At 35.5% G+C, this 27696-nt stretch overlaps 1 protein-coding gene across 1 annotated transcript; it reads left to right on the forward strand.

The window, feature by feature from the left end:
* The first annotated feature begins 12529 nt into the window (after window positions 1-12529).
* Window positions 12530-21484, forward strand: LOC150105347 (protein ZBED8-like). Its single transcript, XM_090393934.1, has 2 exons — window positions 12530-12938; window positions 21363-21484. Exons 1-2 carry the CDS (start codon window positions 12530-12532, stop codon window positions 21482-21484), a joined length of 531 nt encoding a protein of 176 aa, XP_090250060.1.
* Window positions 21485-27696: the final 6212 nt, after the last annotated feature.

Raw genomic sequence — 27696 nt, forward strand, 5'->3', positions numbered from 1 at the left:
AAAAAGATGAAAAACTTCCATTCCTAGACATCCTAATAAAGAAACAAACCAATAACAGTATCAACCTGTCTGTGTATAGAAACCTTAAGAATAATGGATGTTAATTCCATTTCAACTCGTCACATCATATATCCCAGAAACTTAGCATTATTCATATGCTTAAGAAAAGAGCTATACAGTACACCACAGACCAGGATGACTTACAAAAAAAATTAACTACAATATCCAGAGAGCTAACCTTAAATGGTTATCCTAAAAGACTCTGCAACAAGATTCTCTTTTCGGATATACCACAAAGACAACGTGATGACACCCAATACACCAGTACTATAACTATTCCATTTGTCAGCAGCACTTCCAAAAAATTGGCTACCCTTCTAAAACCACACAATATTAGAGTAGCATTCAAGCCAGTTAATACTATTCGGAAATTTTTAAGATCACTGAAAGACCCTCATCCATTCTACAAGTACTCTGGAGTATATAATATACCTTGTTCCTGTGGCGTTAGTTACGTTGGCCAGACCTCTAGAAGCTTCGAAAAGAGACAGAAGAAGCACACAGACCTGAAATATCATGTCTGTTAGAAACAACAGACATGATATTTCAGGCCTTTCTTCCCACTTTGCCTCTACCAACCATCTTATTGAGTGGGCTAAGAGTCATATGCCCTATATAGAAGAGAACTACCATTCCAGAACCTTCAAGGAAGTTGCTACAGTCGCGCGTTCAACAGGAAACCTAAATAGGAATCAAGGTCTAATCCTACCGGAGATTGGGAAAACTTTAATTAGATCACTAAACACTAAAGAAATGAACTTTCACGCCAATTACATGATGTCTCGTAACAAATAAATCATGTTCCCGAGACACGCACATTGTCTTGCACAATACTAATTTTGTATGAATTAGAACTGTCAGTTAAAACCTAGTCTAGTCTGGTACCTTCATATCGCTTACCAATTGTATCCCTGAAGATGCCGATAGCAAAAATCGGTGAAACTAGTAGGATGATAAATAAAACTCACTTGACTAACATTTCTAAAATATGTTATAGTTTCTTACTTTCATTTTTTCTTGAATAATGTTTGTGTATTTTAGTCCACATTTCACATCTGAGAGCTGCTGAACTTTTATTCGTTTTAAAACTTTCTTACATGTTCTTATTTTCAATATGAAATTCAATTTCAATTTTATCCTGCTCAAGACTAAATGGTGATCACTTCCAATTTCAAATCCTCTGTAATGATCAATGAGACTTCTCAGTGATGATTGACAAAAATCAATGAGACTTTTCTTATTCCTTGCGTCTTCTCTCCATGTGAATTGTTCACATTCTTATGTTGGAACATTGTGTTAGTCCATGTCCTGAGCAGAAATTCAACAGCTATTTGCCATTATTATTAACTTTGCTCTTTTCTCCAAATTTTCCCAAAATATATTTGTATGTCTGACAATCATTTCCTACTCTGCTATTTAGATCCCCAACAAGGACCAAGTTTTTATTTTCATTGTTTGAGTTGCTTTCTCTAAAGCCTCAAAAAATTCCTCCACTTCTACCTTAGTAGAACCTTCTGTGGAACCATAGACAAAAATAAGTTTCATTGCCAGTTCCCCTTTCTGATATTTGCCTACATCACTCTACTCCAACTTGATAGTGCTGCTTTCCATTCAAGAAAATTAGCCTCGTATTTTGTGTTCAATTGCGGATTTCATTATGATTATAAAGAACACAGAAAAGTTAATTAGCTCAGAAGCTAATTGAAGAGTTATCAACACTACAAGAATTCTCGTTCCCCTACAAAGAAACAGTTCGTGATTGGCGGGATCGGATGAAACAATGAACACCCTAATCCGCATTGCAAATGCACGATTCATTTGACCAAGTTCAAATGAGCTCAAATATCATGTGCAATAGGAGGAATTCTATAACCATTTTAGGTAAAGGAAAGTTAACAGTTCGGAAGAAAGCAATAAGATTTTTTTTTATTGGCTTCGAAATCATACACAATAAAAAAAAGCTATTAATAATTATTGAAATGTCTCGAAGAATCTAATGAACAAGATAACGATAATAAGAGAAAAGAATGGCAAATAAAAGTGCACGGTGAAGCGACTAAAAAAATAGTTTACAAGTTTCCTAATTTTTTTCATTATCAGTAAAGAAAAAAAGTAATAAAAAGATGAGGTGGCATTGACACTTCGAGAAAAATGCAAAAAAATATTGAATACATGTAAATGAATTCATTTATAGCAGAATAACAGACCACAGCAGTTATTATGAAACCAAATATTTTTGATAAGTAATACGTTTAATTGTTATAGTAACTGTTGTCATGGTCACAAACTGAACTTATCGCCAGATGCAAGTCTTCTGGTTTAATAATAAAAAAAAAATAAAAGAAGACTCATAGAACGTTTATCTTAATGTTCTCTGTTTCCCTGGAGTTTTAAATTTTTTTTACTTCAAGATGATGTGTTCTAAAAGTTAGAGCCTCGTAGCTCAATCGGTATAGACGAAGCCCTTTGGTCAGAAAGACCTGGGTTAGATCCCTTTGTTCGGTGGCCTGAGGAACATTTATCTGGTCTCTTTCGACTAAAGGTGAGTTATCCGGGCTCATAAGGAGGCGGAAGGCTTTTTCTCCCGGAAACTCAGAACAGGCAACCTGGTCCCCTGAAAACACACTTCTTTAGACATAAAATACCTTCTCCCCCAACGTCAGGCTCTGCGACAAGTCGGTTGGGATCGCGCGCATACAGTCGTAAAAAGGCTAAACATGTAAAAAGGCTGACCCCGAACAGATGGGAAAATGGCCCAAGAAGAAGTGTTCTAAAGTTGTTCACTCATTATTTCATGCTTGTTAAAGCTGAGAAAGCCAGTGATTCAAATTCCTTTTAAGACACAAGGAATCTTTCATAAGAGTTATATATATTCTAAAGTCTTATAAGGACTGGATAACTCACCTTATTCAGATAACTCACCTTATCGGGTTTTGCATTCTACAAAACAGACAAACCTTGAAGAAGACTCTCTCAGATATGATATACTGGCCTATGGCCTCATATTTGCATCGGCTATAATTCAAAACAGCAATAAATGCTTGTTGAAGCATTGTTGTTGCTTTGAATGCTATATTTTCATATTTGAATGTGACACTTTTTCCATTTTGATTTCATGTGTTACATGAAATCAAAATGGAAAAAGTTCGTAATGAATGGTTTATACAAAATCGCTAAAAAAAGTAACAAATTCTCTACACAGCTCAAGGTCGAACTTTACATTACTATCATTAAACACGCAGCACTTTTCAGACAGACAGTTAGCTCTAAGTCCTATATTATTCAGGGAAGAGACAAAAACAAATTACGGGCCATAAGAATAAACATAACTAATTACACAGAACAACTGAAGACTTAGAGGGGAAATTGCTGCTGTAATGATGCTAATGGACTTTCATACATTATCCACAAAAACAAATTGGGATAGAAAAAAAGAGAAGGCCTAGTAAATTCAGGATCAGATGGATAGAAGCCATAAGTTCTCTGATTCCAGGATTCAAATATCAGTTCACAGAGAGAGATATTATGTTTATTGAGGACTCCATCCGTCAATAACGGAAGAGAATGAGTGATTGAGAGTATCCAATTCGTATTCAAATAGCAGTTCGGTCTTGTCAAATGCTCAATCCGATAATCAACTAATAATGAAACTGTTAAATTGAAGATACTATCCACTTAATAGTAAGGTTATCTCACTAACTGCACATATGTAGTCTTTATAATTTTTAAAATGTGTTTCATAATTAACTGAAACAACCAAATTGCTTATATATTTATCCACATTTGTTAATTTACATAGTCTGTTAAATAATTGACTAACTTATTATAGATGTTTTAAAAGCAAATACAGATATAGGCAAAATATTAATAATAAACCTTTTCAGATGAAATATTAAGAGTAATTAATTTATAAATAAAGAATCAAACAGTAAAAATTATTCCCAAAAAAGCTAATTATTCTACTTGTTTTCATAAACCAAAAAAAAAAATAAAACTAGGAGTCAAATACACCTCTTAAAAGTTATATTATTATTAGTAGTAGCACCAATTTTTTTTGTTATGTCAGTTCGTCATCTAAGAAGATATCATTATATGTTTCTTTGTGCTTTGAAATGGAGGCTTTTTAAAACAAATAGTGTTTAAAAATATACCATCTGCTTTGTCGTAGGATGGTCAGACTGACATGTTTAAAGTAGTCCTTTCTTACGAAGCCCACTGAAACAAACCAGACGTTGTATGAAGCTTGTTTCGCACTAAAAACACTGCCACTGTTGTGTGCAATTTTTTAAAGAACTATTTACGAGTCCGCATCACATGTCACAAGACACAACCTCAATGTAACGTTTTGTATACAGATAGCTAAACATAACTGTATACGCTCCTGCTGAACAAAAGTCACTGAAGTCTCTTTGAGATGTCCTTTCGCTGTACTTAATTTAAACAATAACACCTCTATGCGTTTGAAAATATAATTATGATCTGAGATGTATTAAGAAAAATAAACATATCTACTGTGCACAAGTGAGGAAGAGGTGCTTCATATCTTCTGCTAACTGAATTTAGTGCGCATGTTTCATTTACGTAGCATGTAATTGTCCACATGTTCCGGGTAGCCAATAGGCTACCCGGAACATGTGGGCAATTAAATGGAATTAAAAAATATATAGGAAGCGGACAATTAAAAGGAATACTGCAACAACCAAAGTGCAAAATTAGGATTAGAACGCGTTATTCCGCCAGTGCTCTCTTGAATAAATTAAAAACATAAATTAAAATTTGCAAGTTCACCAGTCATTATTGTTGGGTGCACGTGATTTGTCATCCTGGCGGTCAGTTTTGTAATGTTATTCTGTTATTAATATATTTCTTAATGACTGTTTTATATTAACAGTCATACGTCAGAACACTTACTGAGATTCGAAATATTTTTCGGAATAATTTTAAATAACTGGAAGAAATATTAGGTATGCTTAACGATTTATGATTACTTTCACACTGCTGTATAAATTAACAAACTGATTAAGCAAAGTTTTTCAGTGAATTTTTGTTCAATAACAATAAATTATTCACCATGCTGTAATATGCAGTCTGATTAATTAAATCCCTCAGAATTTCCTTCTGCTGCGGGAAAAACATTTTGACATTAATCAACCTCTCCAGAAAGATAATACTTCTTTGTAGAGTTAAATATTTAAGCCTTTCGGAGACCTTTCTTGAAAGTTTTCCACTTTCCATTTTGTCGTAGGAGGAGAGATATCTGAAATTTCGGTTTCATCAGTTCTGTTCTGTTTTCTTTAGCTTAGTTGATCATTATCGTCATATGCAGATGAAAAATACGAGATTCTGGAAAGAAAATCCTCTTTACTATTTCCATATGAAAATAACTAATTCGCCTTTGGCTGCCTACGCTATAAAATATCCTCACGAAATCGACGGGGTTCATACTAATGGGAGTTCAGTCTTCTTGCTTCCAGAACTCAGTTTGGTCGACTAGCGAAGGATTTTGATCCAACAAGTGCGTTTAGCTTGCTCCATTAAAATGTCCATTTATTCGTTAACTTCGTATTTCAAAAGTGTACAGTTATAGGATACTCTCCTAGTATCTTAAGAACTGTGATTTAAAGTTATCACAAGTATGCTTATATACTTGATTATGATTATGTATTCATTGTCAGCTGAAAATGTCTAGCACAGGGGTCTAAGAACTGAGTGAATCAAAAGAAAGTGCTCAATGCTGAACATCGGAAACATGCGGAAGTGAGAAAAACAATGTAATTACGTCACTATTGACTGCACAAAATTCAGTAGTGGCGTTATCCATAGGTCAACTACAAGATAAAAGAATACCTGTTTCTTCTGTTATCGACGTGGAAGAAAGGAAAACAACTGACTTAGGATGTGTTTAACATAATCGCAAGTGTACTCTTCTAGTATTTTTTCTTCGTCTTAATCTCTCTATATACTACATGTTATTAAGTTTTTTAAAAAAATACATCATGCTTAGGGGGGTTTCCTAATATTCTAGCCATAAAATGTTTTTAGCTTCTTGATCTTTAAATGTTTAGTTGATTGAATGGGTTGCTAATATCATACGTGGGCAACTAAGGCCATGAGTGGAGGTGTAATGTTTGTTAAACTGCGTTTGTCTCCGGACTGGGGTGTTATTTTTATGGGATTAAAATCTATAATTTATTGGAGGAGGAAGACTTGCGACTGACGTTTAACAGATACTTAATCTTTTTTGCAGTATGGTATCCCATGAATTTCAATATAAAAAAGAAAAAGAAAAAAAAGTGTACAAATTTTTCTCTTCCCTTATTTTGAAAATATCTATCAGAAATCAACTATAAACTCCAATTTACTATTTGAAATCGGGTACTAAATTCCGTGAATGCTAAACTAAATAAGCTTCATACAATAAAAGTTAAGAAACGCTTATTCAATAGCTGTTAGCATATAAATTCTGTAGAATAAAGGGAGTGCGGGCTAATAATAATTATAAACAGAGTGGATACCATAGTCTTAAAAAAAAGAATTAAATACAACTGTACCATCATTTTCAATTTATAAAGATAAAACCGAATTGAACTATCTTCGAATTAAGAAAATGATAAAACGCAAAAATGCATATATCAACTTATGAAATGGCTTGATTCACGCTGCGTATTTTCTTTCCGGAGTGAGTGAGTTAGTTCGTCCATAAAAGACTGTAGGGAACGTTATTTTAATCTCTCTCTCTCTCCCTCTCTCTCTCTCTCACACACATAGATTGCTATGGTGTACGGGGGGTAGACATGATGAGTTCTAATATTCATCAAGATGTGCACTGATTCCGCAAGCATCTTATTATTTTATTTATTTATTTATTCAACGCATTTATCCTCGTTATATCAAAAATACAATTCAACTTCATTTTCTTTAGCGTACTGGTCTCCGATGAGGACTGTCGTCAGGGATATGCTGCCGTCCCTACGCAGGTAATATTTTTCCGTCTCCTAAATTCAAGAAAACACTTAAAAACTGGGTATTAAAAAAAAAGAAAAGAAAAGAAACCGGTGTTTTTATGGTTGAAATAAAATTTTGAACATTATTGTCATCATACAAAGTTGACGCCCCTAGACATTGCCTTAGTTGTTTAATGGGTTATTACAACAACCCTGGGTCCGATACTTTAATCTCCAATCCCTCACAGATGAAGCACACAATAAAGAGGAAAAGAAAACAACTAAACAAGTAAAAAAAAAGAGAGAAAAATATTGAACAAAATGAAAGACAGTAAAAATCCACATGTGACAAGCGATTGAACAAAGTTAAATAACCGACCAAAACATTATTATTAAAACCACACACACACACACACACACACACACACACACACACACACACACACACACACACACACACACACACACACACAAAGTGATGTTTTCTTCCAGGAATCTTGGCTCGACCTTTGAAGTAGTTAAATTTACAGTACCGCAACGATGACAACAGCAACTAAAGACTGACAGTGTATTTGCCAAGCAAACAATGTCCGTTTATCTGTCCGAGAGACTTCCCGGAATCTTGATGGGAGTTATTATGTTTACAACACTTGACGGTAATTCCGATGTCAATAGTTCGCACTATCTTTCCCAGAAGCTGAAAACTCCCTCTTGCTTCAAAAGCTGGCCGACACTAGACAACAAGCCTGTTTGGTTTCGGCACTCATCGATTGTCGTGTATTTCTTGACAAAGGGAGGCAAAGGTGGATTTGTTTGTCTTGGACGGAAGACTACACCGATGACCATTTGCGAACCTCGAACTCATACTGGACCTTAACCGTCTCTCTTTCCCAAACTTTGTCAAAAGAGAAGGATAACAAGGGAAACGGGTGGGGGGAGTGTGCAATCCCTCACGCTGTCCTCGTTTCCGATAAGGGGTTATAGTATGAATGAGTCTAAAAATTCACCTGTACCACCACCGTCCTCTCGTAAACAGCCCATTGTAAGGGAAGTTCCGAGCAACGCCTTTTCATCCAGTTGTAGGCATTCATTCGCTTACCTATTCCTCCTAATCGTCCACCCCCGTTGGTTCTCGTCTATGAACAGTTCTGGTCGCACAGTTGGGGAACAATAGAAGCAGGACGAATGCAGTCGAACAACAGAGACATTACTGATGAAATCTCTGGTTGCCGTTTCGCACCTAGTTTCCCTCCATTTCTTTTACTTCCATTTTTCTTAATCCCCCTACAAGCTTACATTCCCCTGAACAAGAGCAGATAACAGAAAAGGAGAAAGAATAGAAAGGAAAGGGGCTGTTTCATCAGGGGTCCCAATTACCATTTCATTTTCTATGACAGTAACGGTTATATTCATGGGCATACATCATCAAGCAAAACTAACACCAGTAAATGAAAGTTCATTTTTTTCCTATTTATAATATATTTTGCTAAATAATTTATGCCAGTGATGGCGCTAATAATGTTTTGTTGGCGGGGATCTCTATAACCAAAATATATGGTGACTACATATAAACCTGAATTTTTAATGACCTTATAATCTACACACATGGTTTTTTATGGATGCTTCCTGTTACAAACTGGAAACTTTGTACCTAACTAAACAGCAGTCTTATCGCGTCTCATTCATTAATTAATTCTCTACTATTTATGACTACTGATTATAAATACTTTAAGAATATATTCAATTTAAAACACTCGGAATCCAACCTCAGTGTGAGTTGACTTGTCGGCCAGTCTTTACGATATCCTGGACTTTGGAAATGTAGTATACCACACCATTACTCTGCCTGTATTTCGAGAAATTGAGATCGATTTAGAAATACGGTAGCGAACAAATTAATCCGAACAAGCCGAATTTTCCTCAACTTTTAGTTTTTTTTTTTGGTTTGGTTTTTGTTGCAGTTCACAACAATTTTGGTTTTAGTTTACTATTTTTGGTTTTCGTTTTAGTTCACTATTTTGGTTGTGTGCTGCGTGTTTTAACTACATCTACGATGTTTATTAATACTGTTGCGCGTTTTTAATAGTGTAAACTAAAAAGTTTATAGTTCAAAAACGCGTTCAAAAATATGTACTCTTTCTCAGCACACATCCATGAATCAAAGATAAATTTCCAGTGAGTGTGGTGTTGGTTTGGGTACTATTGATGCGATATTAAAAAGGTTTAGGGAGACAGGTACCTTTTCTCCTGACAGAAAAGGAAAAAGGAAACCTACACTCACTCGAGACCTCAAGATCGTTTACTAGTTCTTCTTCTTCTTCTTCTTAAACTTTCACGAACCATTAAGGTTCTTAGCTGTGAACTTCACAACCATGACCGTCTCGAGGATAAGGTGGTTGGTCCTATGCCTCCCGGTGTGTCCTATGTTTATAGTTCGCTGGCTATTTGTCTGTTCTAGGGGACGAAAAACCTGAGTTTCCGGGTGAAAAACCCACTATTACCGTATGAGACCGATAAAGATAAAGGTTCCTCATGTCTTGGACGGGAATCGAACCCAGGTCTTTCCGACCGAAGGGCTTCGTCGACTGAGCTACGGAGACTCCTCATTTACTACTTAGGAAAAGCAAAATGAATCCAAGATTGTTTTCTGGAGATTTGGAAGCTAGTGGGATTAATGTTTCTGACATGACTGTCCGTCAAAGATTGTTGAAAGCAGGGAGGACTTCCCACAGACCAAAAAAGAAACAACTGTTAACGAAGGCTATCCAGAGAAAGAGGCTCCAATGGGCAAACATGTACAAAGATTGGACTGTTGAGAAGTGGAAGAAGATCATATTCTCAGCTGAGAGCCATTTCTTTGTCCAAGGAGAACGAGTACCCTGTGTTCGCAAACCAGCGGTAGAGAAAACTTCTCCCGCGCAGTTTCAACAAGCTCATAAACACCCAATCAAAAAGATATTCTGGGGTTGTTTTACACATGGATCACTTGTGCCCGTTGACATCTTCCAACAGAATCTCGCTCCATGCCACACTTCGAAAAAAAAAAAAAAAAGTGAAAGAGTTCCTCAAAAATCATAACATCCAAATGCTGCAGTGGTCAGGTAATTCTGTTGTCATTAACCCAATAGAAAATTAATGGGCCATAGTGAAAAAGAGTGAAAAATTATATTGCGATACAAAGGAGAATTGAATACAATCTATCATAAAAGTATGGTTTCGAAATAAGAATGTGTTCTACGTGGTAGAGTCCATGCGTAAGCGAATTAATGAACTTATTAGGAACAGAGGTACACATACAAATTATTAGGTAAAGGTGGAGTTTAATTTTTGTATACTTGCAAAATTAAATTTTTTTTTTTAAATGTTTGTGTTCGGATTGATTTGCTACTGTATCATGCGCATAAAATGTTTAAGTTTTTAACTGACCAACTGCATAACGTCAAATAAAATATGATTAAAGTGAATCAGATTATAACGTCATCTGGTAGGGAATACTCTTAGTTTCAGAAATTAGAGATTAACGGAGGGGAAATACCGCTACAAGGAACAATTTAAACTAATAATGATAAGATTCTTATTAACAGAATCAGCTGGAGAATAGATAAGTATTAGAGAAAAAAAGGATTTAATGTGTAAAGGCTCAAATGCAATCTGCAAACGCACATAAAAGTGGCGCAGAAAAAAAAATATGTATGTACGTATGTGTGTAGTCGTTTCGGCAATTAAACTCTGTGTAATGGATATGAGTATGATGACGGAACATACGTCTTTTTGAATTTGAAAATCATTCGATTGTCTTCTTCTTCTCCAAGATGCGCCTTGGACAATGTTGTATACAGATGACACCTTGCTGTGTGCAGATTCGAGAGAAGCAGGAACTAAACTGGAAAGTTGGAGAAAGGTACTGGAAGAGAGAGGTATGAGACTGAGCAGAAGTAAGACAGAGTATATTTGTTGCAGGGTGGGCGGCGGCCAGGAGACAGATCTGGAGCTGGAAGGAAATGTCATCAGGAAGGTGAGGGACTTTAGATATTTAGGTTCAAAGTGGAAGAAGATGGAGGAGCTGAGAAGGAAGTGGGATGCAGGATACACGCGGGTTGGAGGAACTAGAGGGAGATGGCTGGAGTGTTATGCGATAAGAGGGTGCCGATCAATCTGAAAGGCAAAATCTATAGGACAGTAGTGAGGCCAGCTATGACGTATGCTATAGAAACTGTGGCCCTGAGGAAAAATAAAATCAGCAGGATGGAAGTAGCAGAGATGAGAATGCTTAGGTGGATGTGCGGTGTGACCAGAAAGGATCGTCTGAGAAATGACTAGTAAGGGGAACAGTGAAAGTTACGAACTTAGGAGCGAAGATACAGGAGTCAAGGTTGGGATGGGATGTGATGAGGAGGGAGGAAGAATATGTGGGAAGAAAGGTCATGCAGATGGATTTGCAAAGAAGGAGGAAGCGTGGGCGGCCAAAGAAGAGATGGAGGGAGCTGGTCGAAGAGGACTTGAGGATGAATAACATGGATGTGGTGACAGTCCAGGACAGGAGGATGTGGAGGAGACTCATCATCAACAGTGACCCCACTTAAGTGGGAGAAGCTGCAGAAGAAGAAGAAGATTCGATTGTAATTATTATTATTCAGATAAGGTATCTCAGATTATCTAAATGTTAGATCAGTGGTTCTTAACCTGGGCGGTAGTGCCCCCCCCGGGGGGCGCTGTGAACGCTGAAGGGGGAGGTAAGCGGTTAGGGGGCGCTGAGAGGGGGGGAGGTAAGCGTTATAATACTACTAATATTATAAAAGCAAAAAATTCCGTATTTAATCTGCTATCCCTATTTATATTGTATTTTTGACAACACTGTTCAGAATATTGTATGTCTGGCAATACTGTTAGAATTTATTCGCTACTTTACTTATTCTTTAGAATTTTTACATAAAAAGTTAAGTAATTGGGTCTGAATTTTGGTCTGAATTTTTCTACTTTGAAAATAATTAATTTGGGCTATTTTTAGCAGAATCCCCTACTTTTATAAGCTTTATCTGCCACTTTTCCTAAGCCTATCTGCCAACCTTCGATTGCAGTTTACATCTAGCCCGTGGTATCGTGTGGCGCACTTCGTTGATATTGTGTAGCACTGTAGCCCATTAAAATGAATGAAAAAAGAAAGTGTCATCAATTCAAGTGGATATTAAAAATATGGAGTTATTCTTTCTATAAATAATGAGTAGTCACCAATGTGCTTAATATGTGAAAAAAGCTTTCTCAAAAGAAGGAATGAAGCCTTCAAGAATGATTGCGAATTAAAAAACGAAGCATACAAATAAAGCAAAAAGGATGTGGTGTGCTGTGCGAATTAAAGACTGAATTTAAAAATCGTCCTGGACTCAAAGGGTTGGTTGCAGTACAAAGTAACCAACAAGAGATGGGACTCGTGTCTTACAAACTTTCAAAATTAATTGCCAAATGTGGAAAGCCACCTACTATTTGCGAAATTCATCTTACCTGCTATAAATGAAGTTTTAGACACGATGATTGGCCCAGGTAAAAGTAATATGACGTCGTCAATTCCTCTCAGCACTAGTTCAGTATCAACAAGAATCGACGAAATGGCAAGGGATATGGAAAAAAACAAACAACAACAAAAAAAGAACTGTGTGATGATTTTAAAAACCATAGAATTTTCTTTACAACTTGATGACACAACTTTACGTGACAACGAAGCTTTGTTAATAGGCTACGTGCGTTATATAAATACCAATGAAGAAATTCTTGAAGAGTTTCTATTTGCTGAACAACTGAAAATTCACACAAAAGTTTCTAGAACTTTTAAGGTTGTTAAAGACTTCATAAGCGCTAAAAACATTCCTCTCACGAATATTATTTCGTATGCAACTGATAGAGCACCAGCTATGATTGGTCGTCACCGTGGATTTACTCGTATAGCACATTTAAAAGAAGCAGTTCCAAATATCTTTACAATTCACTGCATTCTTCATAGTCAGCATTTAGTTGCAAAACATCTTAGCGGGAGACTACATAAGACTTTGGATGATGTTATTGAAGCAGTGAATAAAATAAAAGCCCACTCATTGAATATCCGTATTTTTCGAGAACTTTGTCATTAGAATGAAGAATTTGAGCGTCTTTTGCTTCACACTGAAATTAGATGGCTATCAAATGGAAACTGTCTGCGACGCTTTAATGATCGCTATGATACTGTTTTGTAATTTCTTAATTCATGAGATGAGAACATGTAACGTTCTAAAAAAGGAAAAGATTGATATCGCATATCTTTCAGATATTTTCAGCAAATTAAATGAGGTTAACATCAAATTGCGGAGAAGCAACAAGAATCTTATTAAAACAAACGGAATTATAAATGCTTTTATCACCAAATTAACATTCCATAAGCAAAGTATTGCAAGTCGAGATTTTCTGCAGTTCTCAAGTCTACAAATAATATATGATGATTTAATATGAGATATAGATTTGGATTGTTATTGTTCCCATCTTCTAACACTGAAAGAAGACTTCATGATCAGATTCAAATACTTTGATGAGCCTAAAATACCCGATTGGATCATAAATCCATTTCTTTCCGATGCCACTTCTGTTCATTCAAATTTGTGTGAAGAATTTATTGACTTAAAAAAATGATTTTGAAGCTCAAGTACAATTTCAGCAGCCTGGGTATGAAAGATTCTGGCCAAACATGCAATGCAAGTATCCTCAGCTTTCACAAGAAATAAAATTACTGCTCATTGCTTTTCCTTCATACTTGGTCGGGAAAGGATTTAGTCGTGTTGCAATTATTAGCTAAGCAGCGAAATAAATTGCAAATAAGTGAAAGAGGACACTTGAAACTTTTTGGCGAACATTGAACCTGATCTTGAAAAATTAGCTGGATCTCATCAGGCTCAGGGTAGCCATTAATGATTGGCTTATTAAATACAGTAAATGTACGTTTTTTTGAGTAAAGATTTATTAGTATCAAAGTCATTAATTTTTAATTGACTATCAGTTCAAATATAATATGTTGATGGTAATTTAGGTTTGCCTACTAATATATTATAATTATCTTATTGAGTCATTAACCTAGTGTAAAATTGAGCAGGGGGCGCCAGGCTATACAAATAGTTGAAAGGGGATGCCAGGCAAAAAAAAGGTTAAGAACTACTGTGTTAGTTCTTAACAAAGGATTGCGTTATATACAATTCATTATTCCTAAGAGGTGTTTCCTTTAGTTACTGATTTCCTTTAACTATCGGTAAAGTAAATAAACTGTTCAAAATGTCATAGTAGGAAGTCATCTCTTATTACTTGTTACCTTGCATGTATGTTCACCCACTAGTAAAACACAACCTATCCTTTGTCATTCAGTTTCCTCATAGTAATTCGAATATCTTTTCGTCTACAAAGACAGAAACATATCCCTTTCTGTGCTTTCAGTCAGCATTGTAATGACTAGGGGTGCGAACCTTTTATTATTCACTGACAGTGCGCGTGACTCAACATCACTGGACGAATAGCAATGCGCTTCCAACGATAACTTTACGACGCCTCGCTATCCAATGGCCACTAGCTGATGAGAGTGGACATCACGCTTGCGTTCTTGCTATAGCAGTGCGCGCCCATTATGACCGATAGAGACGCGTTTATGCGTGCAGTACCACCGTTCAGAAAGAATTAGACAAATTACTACTTTGATTTCTCTCTCTCTGCAATAGAAAGATTATAACAGCAGCAACATACGCATGCAGTATTTCGTCAAAACAAACGTTTCTGATATTGACGCATTACTGATATTCAAGTGGCTTATAAGGATCTCACTGCAATGAATAGGAGCATCTAAATGAGTGCTCGACAGTCTTTCACAGTACTTTTGATTAACTGCAGTAACAATAACACTTATTTTGAGAATAGATTGATTTTCCATTAAAAATTAGTGATGAGTAAGGACTATAAGACAGTGTTTTACAATAAACTGCACATGTAAAACATAAAAGGGCTATTCTATGACAGTACTTCACATTAATCTGTATAAATAAAGTCAGTTACTTGTTCTGCAATTTTAAATGAGATTTTCTACAAGACTTGAAAATCTACAATATTTTCAAATCACCAAACTTCACTATGTGGCTCCACCTTTCGTCTAGTTCTGAAACTATTTATATACCCCGACTTGCAACTTCAATAAAATATAGTAGTGCAGACTTCATTTCTGTAATGATAAAAGCATTTTTACTGAAATTATGCCTGTTGAAAAATCAAATAAAAGAACACATCTTAGTATGGTAATCAGATTCACTAATTTGGATAGAAAATGCTTGTGAATATAATATTTGCTAACAATGCCTACTGTATTTCAATGACTTCAGAGAAACCAACTTCATTATATTCAAAAATTTTGATATGGAATTAATACGTTTGCTGAAAAGAAAAAAAATACCCTACAGTGATATTAATGTTCAAAGATCTCAAACAGCACTTCCGATTGGAAGTGAATTGGCTTCATATTACAACAGAGGCAACTAAGACCATGAGGCCTTGTTATATTATGTCTGTTAATCGAGTGTGTTCTGTGGATAGTTTGTTTTGGAAGCCAAAATTCCGATTTTGGACTGGAAAAACTCTATCACCTGCGGCTAATTTACCTTAAGTGAAAAAGTCTTATAAAGGTTCTTCTTGCATCGTAGACAGGATTCGAATCCAGGTAACTCCAATCATCGCGTCCTTTTTCCGAATAAATTACAAAAGAGTCGCCACTTTTGTGCACACAAAAGTGGAGACTCTTTTGTACTTAAAACATTTCTGGCCACTCAAAACCAAAAATGTTTTAAGTAACTAACGTGACTTCCTTGTTCATGAACTTTTCTACAGAGGAAGCCCAAAATAAAATAACCAGCAAATTCACTACTGTCTCGTTTTTCTTCGAATGACGAAAACACTTCTTAATAACTTAGCATCGCTATAGTTTCCTGTTGCCACTTTCTATATCCACTTTATGATATGACGATGATGTGTTTACCATTTGGTTTACGCACACTACCTGAATAATGACTTCTGTAATCAATTAATTTCAATTCCAAAATCCAGTTCAAAACTGAACTATAAAAAAACAAATTTTTAAATATATTAGTAAATAAAAACGTGAAAAAGCATTATATTTTGATGCAGCATCCATAGCTCAGTCGGTACAGACGAAGCTCTTTGGTCGGAAAGATCTTGGTTCGATTCCCGTCTGCGACGTGAGGAAACTCTAGTTTTTCACCTCTCAAAACAGGCAAGCCACTTTATGACAACACATCTACAGGCATAGAACACTTCGAGGAATGATGGTGACCTGCACTGGCCATAGCCATTAAAAATGAGAGCGATACGGACAAAAAAACTATAATGGCACCGTTATACTCCATTATCTGTCCTTAAATTCGTCAAAGTCAAAGAGAAATAATATCAGGTAGCCCCTCTCTCTCTCTCTACTTTTCCCCTTCAAGAATTCTAAACTTACATTAGAATAAACTTAGTAAAAATATTAAAAAATTCTTTCGAAAATCAGAGGCTGAAGCAACTATGATTTCGAGGCCATATATTGCGTACGTACTAACCAGTTTGCTGTTTTGCGGAGAAGAAAAACACGATAGGAAAATTCCTGTTCCTTCCGTATGAGACCAGAACCTTGTTGAAAATCTACTCTTCACATTGGCCAAAAAGATCTCTCGCTATAAGTAAGAGAAAACGGAAGCACATGGCCAAAACATTGCATTATGTCAACCAAGATCTGAGAAGGACATGCTATTTGCACTCTGCACAACATTCATTAAGACAAATTATCTGTTTTCATCTAGAATATTTATTCGATAGAAAACCAAGGATAGTTGTAGTTTCTACATATCTGAGAAGAGAAATGGATTGCATTTAACGATATTTGGTTTATTTAGTGTGGGTGGATGTCACAAGAGAACCCACTGAATCAGTTTAATATCTATTAAGTTCAATTAGTTTGAAGGATTTTTTGTATAATACATTCTAGAACTTTTAATCATTAAATAACATTCATTTCTGATTACATCCGTTAATAATTCATACCTGCCGGAAATTTGAATTTGGACGATTGTTGAAAGAACATCAATAGGTTGTCTATCTGATGCTAAGTAAATAAGAACAGAAAGCAAATTCACAAAAATAAGCTATATTTCTGATCATTCAAAATACTAATCTATAGATGTTAGCAAAGGAACAAAGAGCCAGTTCCACAAAGTCCTTTAGTTAGAAAGACTTGAGTTCGAATCCCGTCTAGAACGCGAAAAATCTTTATATGGACGTTTCATTTGAAGACGAGTTACGCGGTCTCACAATAGAGATGGAAAGGTTTTTCGTCCCACACTAGGTAAACCCGCCAGCAAACACGCAAATGGCAGGAATGTAACCACTGCGCCATAGAAGTTAGTGTGCTCATCTTTAAACGAAATAAACGTTATTTGTCTCAGGACAATTTCGCTTCTAACAAGAAAAAAATCTGCTAAAAAAGTGCTTAATGTTTATGCATTGTATACTACATCCAGACATACAAATAATTTTCTTCATGAGTCCTTAATTATTATCTGACTGTGCTCACTCCAGTGTTGTCAGTGCAGATCGTTACTGTATAGCAGTTAGCAAAATTCCCCCCCTCCGATTTTTATTTCAAACAGATCTATCTCTGTTGTTCAAACACATGGATAATCATAGCAGCTTTTGTCCGAGTCATGCAGCACCACTGAGTGTGTAATGGAGCAAACAAATTCTATCTGTCTCCTTAGTGTAGGGTGAGTTTTAGCTACTCAACTATGATCGCACGCACATACACACACGTTCTCCCTCGAATAAACAGAACAAATTTCCGGTTGTCGCGCGCGAGCAGAACGATCCACCCAAAACACATGAAACATCAATGCCCTTGTTTACTTGGCGGCCGTTTGTCGTGACCTGTGTTAACAGACGCCTGCATGACAATGGAGGCCCTTGCTAAAGATTGGCGTCCGTTAAAACTAGCACTGCAGTCTTCATTTTTTTTTTGCAACATAATGAGCACAGTTTGAACTTATTTGTGATTGAAACAAAGAGCCAAGTACTAAGCAAATGAATTGCATTGTAAAAGATTAGCAGCAAAGAGAGAGAGAGAGAGAGAGAGAGAGAATCTTTCTACAGTGACAATCTGCTAACTAATATTGATTATTCCCGCTGTGTTTGTGTTATATGACTGACAATTGCTAAATAATTCATAGTGTTAGCTGATCTCTTTTCAGGCATATAGTAGTGCTGTGCTCGTTGAATGAATCTAGATAAAATTTGGTTTGGGGGAAATTCTTAATAACGCTTATTAGACTCAAGGAAGTGTCCAAAATGCTACATAATCCCCACTTAGTGTAATAAAAACTAAAGGCTCATTTTATATCAAATCTGGTTTTCTGTTGTAAAATATCTCAACCACACGAAGCGAAGATATGTTGACGTCATTTTTCACCATGACAATACCGCACGCATATGATACTACCATGCTCGCATAATTGTTGAATTAATTAATCATTAATTCTTATACATTTTTTGAATGTCCTAATTGCCTCTGATTTTGACACCTTTATTTGTATATTTCTCCTGAAAAAGTTTGTGTTTTAAAAAAGTATGCGAAACCTAGCAGAGTGAAGTATTAATAAACACGATGATTTCTTGTTTTAATTATTTAGTTTCATTATTTCCATGTGGTTAATACTGGCAGTCCTTTGGGGTAAAACAAATTCATTTTAGTATACAATGGATAATTTAGGCCACCTTCTACAGATTTCTATTACACGAAACGTCCTATTTGATACACTTTACTTTTTTTGTTCTATCTATTGAAGCTGATTGCAACCTTTATTGTATTGTAACTTATTAAAAACAGTTCAGCGAAACCTGTTGCCATGTGCTACAAGTTTTAATTAGTGGCCTTTTACGTTTATATTTATATAATCTTAGTAGAATTTTCTCTTAGAAATATCCCGGAGTTTTAGTCTCACAGTATCGATGGCAGAAGACAACAGTAGTGCGTCAAAATAAATAGTTAGGGTTAGGAATATCCCCTTTTAGTGGCTAAACAAGGTCACTTACGACTTTTCTTTATACAAAATACTCTTTATTTAGAAGATTTATTTATTTTAGTTGTGAATTCAAGAGGCATCTCTGAAATCAGTTATTTTAACCTTGAAAGAGTTTAAAACGATCGTTTCTTTAAAAGACAAAGGAATCAATCTGAAAATACTCTTTTGTCAATTAATTATATCCATCGAATAATAATCAAGGAAAGGAAATGTTTATTCTAAACACTACTTTAATTACTGGAAATGACTTTTAAAGCAATTACACTAAATATTTTTATTTGCATCTATTCGAAACAAACAGTAAGAAGGAATCATGACCAACCGAAATATATTATTATGAAACAAAATTCATTTCTTCATTATGATTTATGGACCCATTTATTCGATTTGAGGTTAGAGAAAAAGAGAGAAAGATGAGAAACATTTTTAGTTGACTGTTGTGAATAGTTGGAGGTTATCCCTTCCAGAACAGATGGAACGAAATGGAGAATGAAAAACTGTTCGGTGGGACTGTAAATCGAGGTTTGCCAGCTTTTTTTAATATATCAATCATACACGCGAGAATTGAAATTATACAGAGTGTGGGAGATGGTTGGGAAAGAATGAACGTTTCGATTTTTTTTTAATCCTCTACCTGCCTTTTTTCTTCTGTCGGTTCTCTGTTCCTGAGAACACAGATAGAATAAAAGAGGAAGAAATTTTTCTCTGTTTGCAAACGAATGTTAGCAGTTATTGTTGTGTTTCAACAGACCAGGGGGAAAAGCTGATGAGGAATGCCATATACCAGTTCAGTGGAGCAGGATCCATGGAAGTATCTGCAAAATCAAGAATTGGCAGCATCAAGAATTCCTCGAAGTCCTCGAAGAGGAATTCTTGCTGCTGAGGAATTTCGGCAAATCGCATCAAACATGCGAACAGTATTCTAAAATTGGGAAGATTTAGTTTGGGATTCGTATACAGTTAACAGCGGATGGCAAGTAAGGTTTTGAGAGGCTACTGATGTGATGCGTTTAATGAAAGGTTCAGTGGCGGCCGGTGAAAATTTTAAGTGGGGATGCCGCATATAAAAAATAAGAAAAATAATTCATTTTTTCCTAATCAGTAACCAATTTATTAATAAGTAACTTTACATATTAAAAAATCTGCTTTATTAAAAATATTATTTAAAAATAAAATCCATTCTTCTATTTTTGCCTTGACAAAATTTTTTAATAAAAATATTTCGCCCCACCACGAACACGAACACACACACACACACACACACACACCAATAATAAAAGTTTCGTATCTCACAGAAATAAGGCGAGCGAGCATACAATTTATCTGTAGCGACACTGCTCGTTGAACAGTGTCGGATTCACTTGTTACGTGCAGTGAGAAGTGCAAACAAATATCGGCGAGTCTAGCCGTAACTGACCGAACGTGATAATTCCGACACTACGTTAGATCGCAGTGCATTTGTTTCGTAATCTAAAGCGTTAATCGAACAATTCCAATTATTAACTATTCAATCAATGTCGAAACATAAGCTGTAACCTTTAACATGTTGTATTGCATTTATATAATGTTGTAAGCATTGCTATCATTTATAAACACAAACAAAATTTAATTTTTTCGTTTTTTCCTTGTGGGTGCTGCAGTGTCGCAGTGTTTATGTACAAGCCGCCACTGGGAAGGTTACAGGTAAATATCATCCCAGAAGAGAAAGGGTGAGAGAGACCTGATCCAATTCGGTGATTTATGTATTACTGAAGTCAGTAAAGATGCGTTGAGATCGTTTTTGTATTTTGTGAGAAAGAAGGTAAAACTACCTTTTAGTGAAATTGAAGGTGAGCAGACTGGCCTCAGTAATTATCAATATTAAGATCGATAGTTAAGGCAATGTTTGCAGACAATATTGAAGCTTGTGATGTCTTAGCATGGTTTATCGAATGACTAGAACGAACAGAGCGTACTATCATAAAAAATTGTGATTAAATTATTAGAGAACGTTATTTTTGTATAGTAAAAAAAAGGTAAGAGTCACTTCTTCATTGGTGTACAAACTAAAAGAGACGAAGCTATCCACCATGACACTCAATAAACAATCAGAAAGAAGTCGGCTATCCAATTATAGAAGGTAGAACACAGAATGGTAATTTACTGAGAGTATGTTAAGCACGATTAAATACTCTAGAAATGTCAAGAGTCGCAGCAAGAATTTGTATTCAAATTTATTTATTATAAAGTGTTTTCTATAAAGTGATAGGAAGAAAAGATGAAGGAAAAATGGAGACTAGTTCAGCAGGACAGCCCGATGGAATACCTATAGAAAATAACTCAAAAGAAGTAATTCTTCAGACAAAGAATGAAGTGAAACCGTGAAAAGTATCACCGATCAGCGAAACTTCCCATTTATAGGTAGCATCATGAATTTCAAGAGTGGTCGTTGATGTGCCACTCCAAACAGGAGAACAGTATTCTAAGAATGGGGAGGGGATTTTGGATACATTTAGCAGAATACAGGTGATGCCTTGAGTGAAGGCACCAAAAAGTGTTTTGGAAGCTGATGATACTATGGATGCACCTTGTTTTTACGAAGAAAGACCCGAGGTAATTTTAGTTACATCAGATTTCTGTTCTCGCGGAAATCAGATATTGTCCGAGGAAGACATTATTAAACATATAAGAGAGGATGAAGGGCGATTTTTCTTCGCGAAGAAAGAGAGAGAGAGGGAGAGAGACGAGAGGGTTGCAGGATTGTATTAATATGAATAGAGGAAGTTATCGAATATGAGAAAACTAGCAATCTAATTATAAAAGATGGAAGGTAGGCCATAATATGATATTTTGAGTAGATCATGACGTAGATCCGATCACTTGATGCACAGGGATTAAGTGGTGTGCTTACATTCGAGATGAGGGAATTGGATCGATGGTCTGAAGGAAAGAATATCTCTTTTTTTAGGAACAGACACCAGCGGACTTCAAAGGAGTGAGTAGATATATTATAGAATGTATCACCTCGGTAGAACACGTTTTGAACAAAACTGAAAGGATGCCATTAAGACCATAACACTTTTTGCCATTTAACCTATTTATAGTATTTAGCTGATACTTTTCTGATTGCACCGTACAGATACGTTATGAGGTGTTTCCTGGTTCATCTATTCAGGAGGTGGAAAAGAATGATGCTAAATCATTCTTTTCCAAAATCAGCTTTGATTTTGGTGCACCAGCACCAAAATCAAAGCTGATTTTGATAAGCGACTAAAAGGCACACTGCTGTTTACACAAGCAGAGTTTTTTTTCTTCGAAATCAGATTTGGATTTCGAAAAAACAGAGAATAATATCAGCATGTTATTTTTTAACTCAAGGCTTTATTTCTATTTGAAAAGAGGAAATGTGCTACCGTGTATAAAACTTATGACATGTCGTTGAAATCGGAAAAGTGTGTTAAGAATCTTTACTAAAGATGATAGTAATCGAGAAACAACAGAATAAAGAGATAAAAAATTACTCCCCTTTTATAATAGACATCGATCGTTTGGTATAACAGATAGGAAAGCTAAAAGGCAGATATAAAATATAGACGTTTGTGTGATTTACCAAATTGTTTAAAACAATCCTTAAATATCATATCATATCATCATCATTTATTTATACTTTTACAATTATAAATAGGGAAACCATCAAAACAAATAAGTAGTCTGTGTGCACTAAGATAGGACTTGGAGGTTGTTATTATGTGAAGGAAACCAGGCTTCTCTGTCATATGCTAATTGACGGATCTCTGATGCAGAGAGTTTGGGGGAAACGGGGAGAATATTGCTGATGTATTTCCAATATAGAGTTCGGGATCTACCTCTTTTTCTTTTACCATCTGTAGGGACGTAAAAGACCAGAGCATCAAAGGGTACAGAGGGTGGATGTCCCTTTGTACATCCTAAGTTGGTGGCCGAGCCATTTTATTTGGTTTCTTTGAACAGTGCTGACTAGAGGATCTTGCTGGGTTTCATCTAATATAGTAGAATTGGGAATGTGGTCTTCCCAGGAATAAACTAGGATATTTCTTAGACAAGTAGCGCCAAAGCTATTTATAATATTAGTGGGTGCTTTTGTTGAGATGTTCCAGGTTTGAAAGCCGTACAGAAAGCTAGACTGGCTGGTGCACTTGTAAAGACGAATCTTCGTCTCCTTTGAGATGAGGCTCAAAGGAGACGTAGTCTATTTTCAGTCTATTAAGACTTCTGTAACTGCAGTGCTTTCTGTTTTCTTGTTTTAATGTCTGTTAAGAAATCTGAGATGTGTGATCGAAAAAGTCCTCTACTTCTTCAAGGTGATCATTTTGATTTATGTAGATGTGCCCATCTATCTGATGTTTTAATATCTTTGTTTTTGGGGGAGTTTATTTTTAGTCCAAACACTCAAATATACAGTATTTTATTTGTTGCACTTTACTATAACGAATGTGGAATGAAATTAACTGAAAGATTTTAATGATTTGGCCTTTTCCTAACAAATCTGTACTCATTTTATCCAATGAAGTGAAAAATATCCACTAGAAAATATCCCAAAGTACACCTGCTAAATTCACTCATCCCAAGCGAAGTCATGTTTGCTTTGGAAAAGAAAAATGTTTTCATCTTGGCTAATTTTCACAGTGTTTCCCTGCAAAAATAACTTTTTTAGGTAGGAGTCTGCATGCCACTTCTACCTCTAACCATTAATAAATCCCAAACCGTCCTTTTCCGAACCCCTATAAAATAATCCCAGTAAATCAGAAAACATATTGCCTAGAAAGAATTAGACTAACTATACAAAATACGCCATCCAGCCCTTTATCTATCGTACTTATCATTTGATCTTAAACATCAAATAAACCAAGTAACTAATCAGGAAGGCTGTGTTTTTGTTTTTCTAACATAGACTTTATTTCAGGAGAACGGACAGGCTCAATACAAAGTACCTCTAAAAATTAGAATCCTCCTTCACTTTAAAAACTTGAATATTCGTAAATCTTTTATTTGAGAGGAGATCAATAATCAAGTAATGAATGTTACTTGATTTCTTTAACACATTCGAATACGGGTATAGACTGTGTATCTTACAGGCTACTTTTTTTATTATTTCGGAGATGATTTCGGCAGAATGATTTAATGCAGTACACATTAGCGAAACATAAGTTGTAACTGAGCTTTATGAAAACAAACTGGTTGATTTTCAAATAGAGTAAACGAAACCATTCTTTGCTTTTTCCTTTGGTAACTTCCCCCAGGTGTATTTGTCAGTAATATATACTCGCTATCCTGTGATGGATAATGAAGGAATAAATCTCCCCCTTTCTGCATACAGTAGTCAATAATGATCTCTTACGCTTGGCGGAGATTTCCATCAGTTAACCGTTCGATCAATGTCAGATAAAAGGTTCGGATAATCTGCTGCTATCCCCGTAGATTTCTTCTGCTCTATTTCCTGTCTTTCTGTTTAAATTAATATGTTACTGTGAGCCACATACACGCCCTGATCTTTTGCGTTCCTTGCACCTCACTCCACCAGTAGAAATGCTTGACAGAGAAACGTATATTATTTCGAATTGTGTTAAACTTTTATTCTTTTTTATGTCTATAAATGATTAAATAATTATCAGGCTACAGATGACTCAAATGTCTTTCACGTATCCAGTAAAGTATATTTTAGTTATCTGCAACCAATTAACTGTATCATCTTCAGCTCTGATAATTATGTCACATTCGACCTGACAATTATGTCATCTTCAACCTGATAACTGTGTCATCTAAAGCCGTGATCATTAAATCATATTCAGCCTGATGACTGATAATTATATCATCTTCAGCCTGATAATTATGTTATCTCTCTCATGTTATATATCATTTTATGTTATCTGTTATTTTATAATAATAAAATTTCCGAAACATTTCTTTAGTCTTTATTTGCTCATTTTCATCTATTTAAGACGTTTCTAAGTTCTGTACATTTATAAATTATAAGAGAAGAAACAAAAGCAACTGTAATTTGACCACGAATAATAAGTTAAGAGAACTCGACTTAATATCAGCTATAATAGGATTTAGAACCTTTTCACTCTAAGACAGAATCATGAGAACTTTGTATTTGGAGTCGCTTCAGCTATTTATTTCAATTGTTTCCCCCCCTCCTCCCAAGCACCTAATCCAAGTTATGGACAACTGTGGTGAACTAAAGGCAACAATGCAGCTCGCTCGGTGATTGTGGTGTCTACATCATAGCAGACCAGTGAACATCTAAGCTCGAGCGTTATTGCATTAAGTGGCAATTGTCAAATTCGTGACATTACGCGGAATTTCCATCGGAACTCTCATGTGTGGCTACGAATAGGTGCGAAACCATTACTCTAAACTTGCATTAAGTTGACACGACGTGTAGCCATCTGTCACAAAAGGGGCCGGTTCGTCTTCATACACGTCACCTCGACTAAATATCACTTCACTTATTACAAGTAGGACATCAGTGTGGTGCGTGATAAGGACAGTTACGGATGAACTCCTGCTGTTACATAAAGTCTGCGGCAACATATTTGGCCACAATGGACACACCACTGAAAAGATCGCAACCAAATACTACCAGAGTACTGAAGCTTAAGACAGGAAACTATAGACTCAACCACAGAAATAATAAAATGTCGAACACACACACACACACACACACACACACACACACACACACACACACACACACACACACACACACACACACACACACACACACACACATTTACCTATTTGTAATTTCATATAATGTTTTGTAATTTGTAATTAAAAATCCAACATATTTTGGGTTAATCTATTTCTAATTAATAAAGAGACTTGCTTTACTCGAGTTCCGTTTTAGTTCTTTCCAAATATTTGGTTTAGAAATTATGCTTGAAATGAATATTTCGGATCCAATATTATGCCAAAATATTTGGTTCAAAATTATGATATATATATACATATACAGTTGACCCTTGAACAACAAGGAGGTTAGAGGCGCTGACATTCCCCTGCGAGGTCGAAAATCCGCGTATAACTTGACTTCCCAAAAGCTTAACAATTGTTGACCGGAAGGCTTTCCGATAACATAAACTTCGATTAACACATACTTTGTATGTTGTATGCATTATATACTGTATTCTTACAATCAAGTAAGATAGAGAAAAGAAAATGTTATTAAGAAAATCATAAGGAAGGGAACATACATTTATAGTAATGTACTGTATTTATCAATACCGTAGGTTTACGTCTTCTGTATACAAGATGAATCATCTGTCTGTCGCTGTAGCATCAATATTTTCTTATAAGATACAAAATACTGTACATATTATATGTAATATTAACACTAGACATCAAAAATGAAAAGAAAACGTGAAAAAGAATTTTATATTTATTTACAGGTATAATGATGTATGCATAAGCAAGGACTGCTTTATGGTACTCTAGCCTATACACTAATGAATGAATCGTTATAAAATATTTATTTTTATGCTAATTAATTAAATTTGACTATTTAACTAATAAGTTCATTTTATGCAGTTATGATTTAATACTACATCTTTACGTTAGAAGTGTTTGTATTCGTGTGCATAAGTTTTCATAAATTATAATTTTTTATAATAGATTTGTTTGCATTTTATGGTAGTAAATGATAAAATAGACTAGTATCTACATATATTTTATGCATTCATGACATACCTAACTTTTGCTTAATTTTTTCAATATTTCTAGGCTACGCAGTTCGTCTGCGAGTTTTTTTTTTCAAATTGTCGCAAATCTCAAAAAAAAATTTCCAATATATTTATTGAAAAAAATCTGCATATAAGGTGGACCCGCGCAGTTCAAACCTGTGTTGTTCAAGGGTGAACTGTATATAATGTGGATGTGTGAGCGGGAACAAATAAGATAGCTTCGTTGTTTATGTGACGTCATATTTCCATAGAAACAAGTTCTGCCTACGAAAGAATTATCACTGCATGTTTTTTTTGTCAACGGAAAAATATCGCCAAAAATAGTGTGTTTTTTATTTAGCAGTTTGCCATCCGAAATCTTCTAATTGCAATTAAAAGGTAATTTATTCTCTTCAGTACAGGATGATATGGTTGGCAAGTGTTGGAATTGTAAAGTATACGGATCCCTAGTCATTTTTAGATTGGTGCTCGCATACAAGTGGATCTGTATTTATCACGCACATAGTAATATGCGAGATCCCCGGTAGCAAACTAATTACTGTAGTTAGTAATTTCCGGTACATAAAGTTGTTTTTATGAATAAACACCGTTCACAGTAAGGTTTACTATTGACGGAATAAATAAATCCGTTGCCCGCTCCCAACACCCATCAGTGTTGGGGGCAGGCAACGGATTTATTAAGAGGTACTATAGCTAAGCAATAACATCGCTATAAAGATAGAAACTGCTACGTGCTGTTGCAAGTGAGCGAGAATAGTTAAAGAAAACAGCTCGCAAACTGAGAGAAGTGACTCAAAATATTGGATCAATTACAGAACAAAGTAGGGAGAGGTACTAAAGAAACGAAGAAGTAACGGAGTCTACATGAAGGAG

This window comes from Typopeltis vanoorti, chromosome 6, assembly GCF_054136105.1.
Source record: "Typopeltis vanoorti isolate ZY-2024b chromosome 6, IOZ_Tvanoo_1.0, whole genome shotgun sequence".
Taxonomy (NCBI): Eukaryota; Metazoa; Arthropoda; class Arachnida; order Uropygi; family Thelyphonidae; genus Typopeltis; species Typopeltis vanoorti.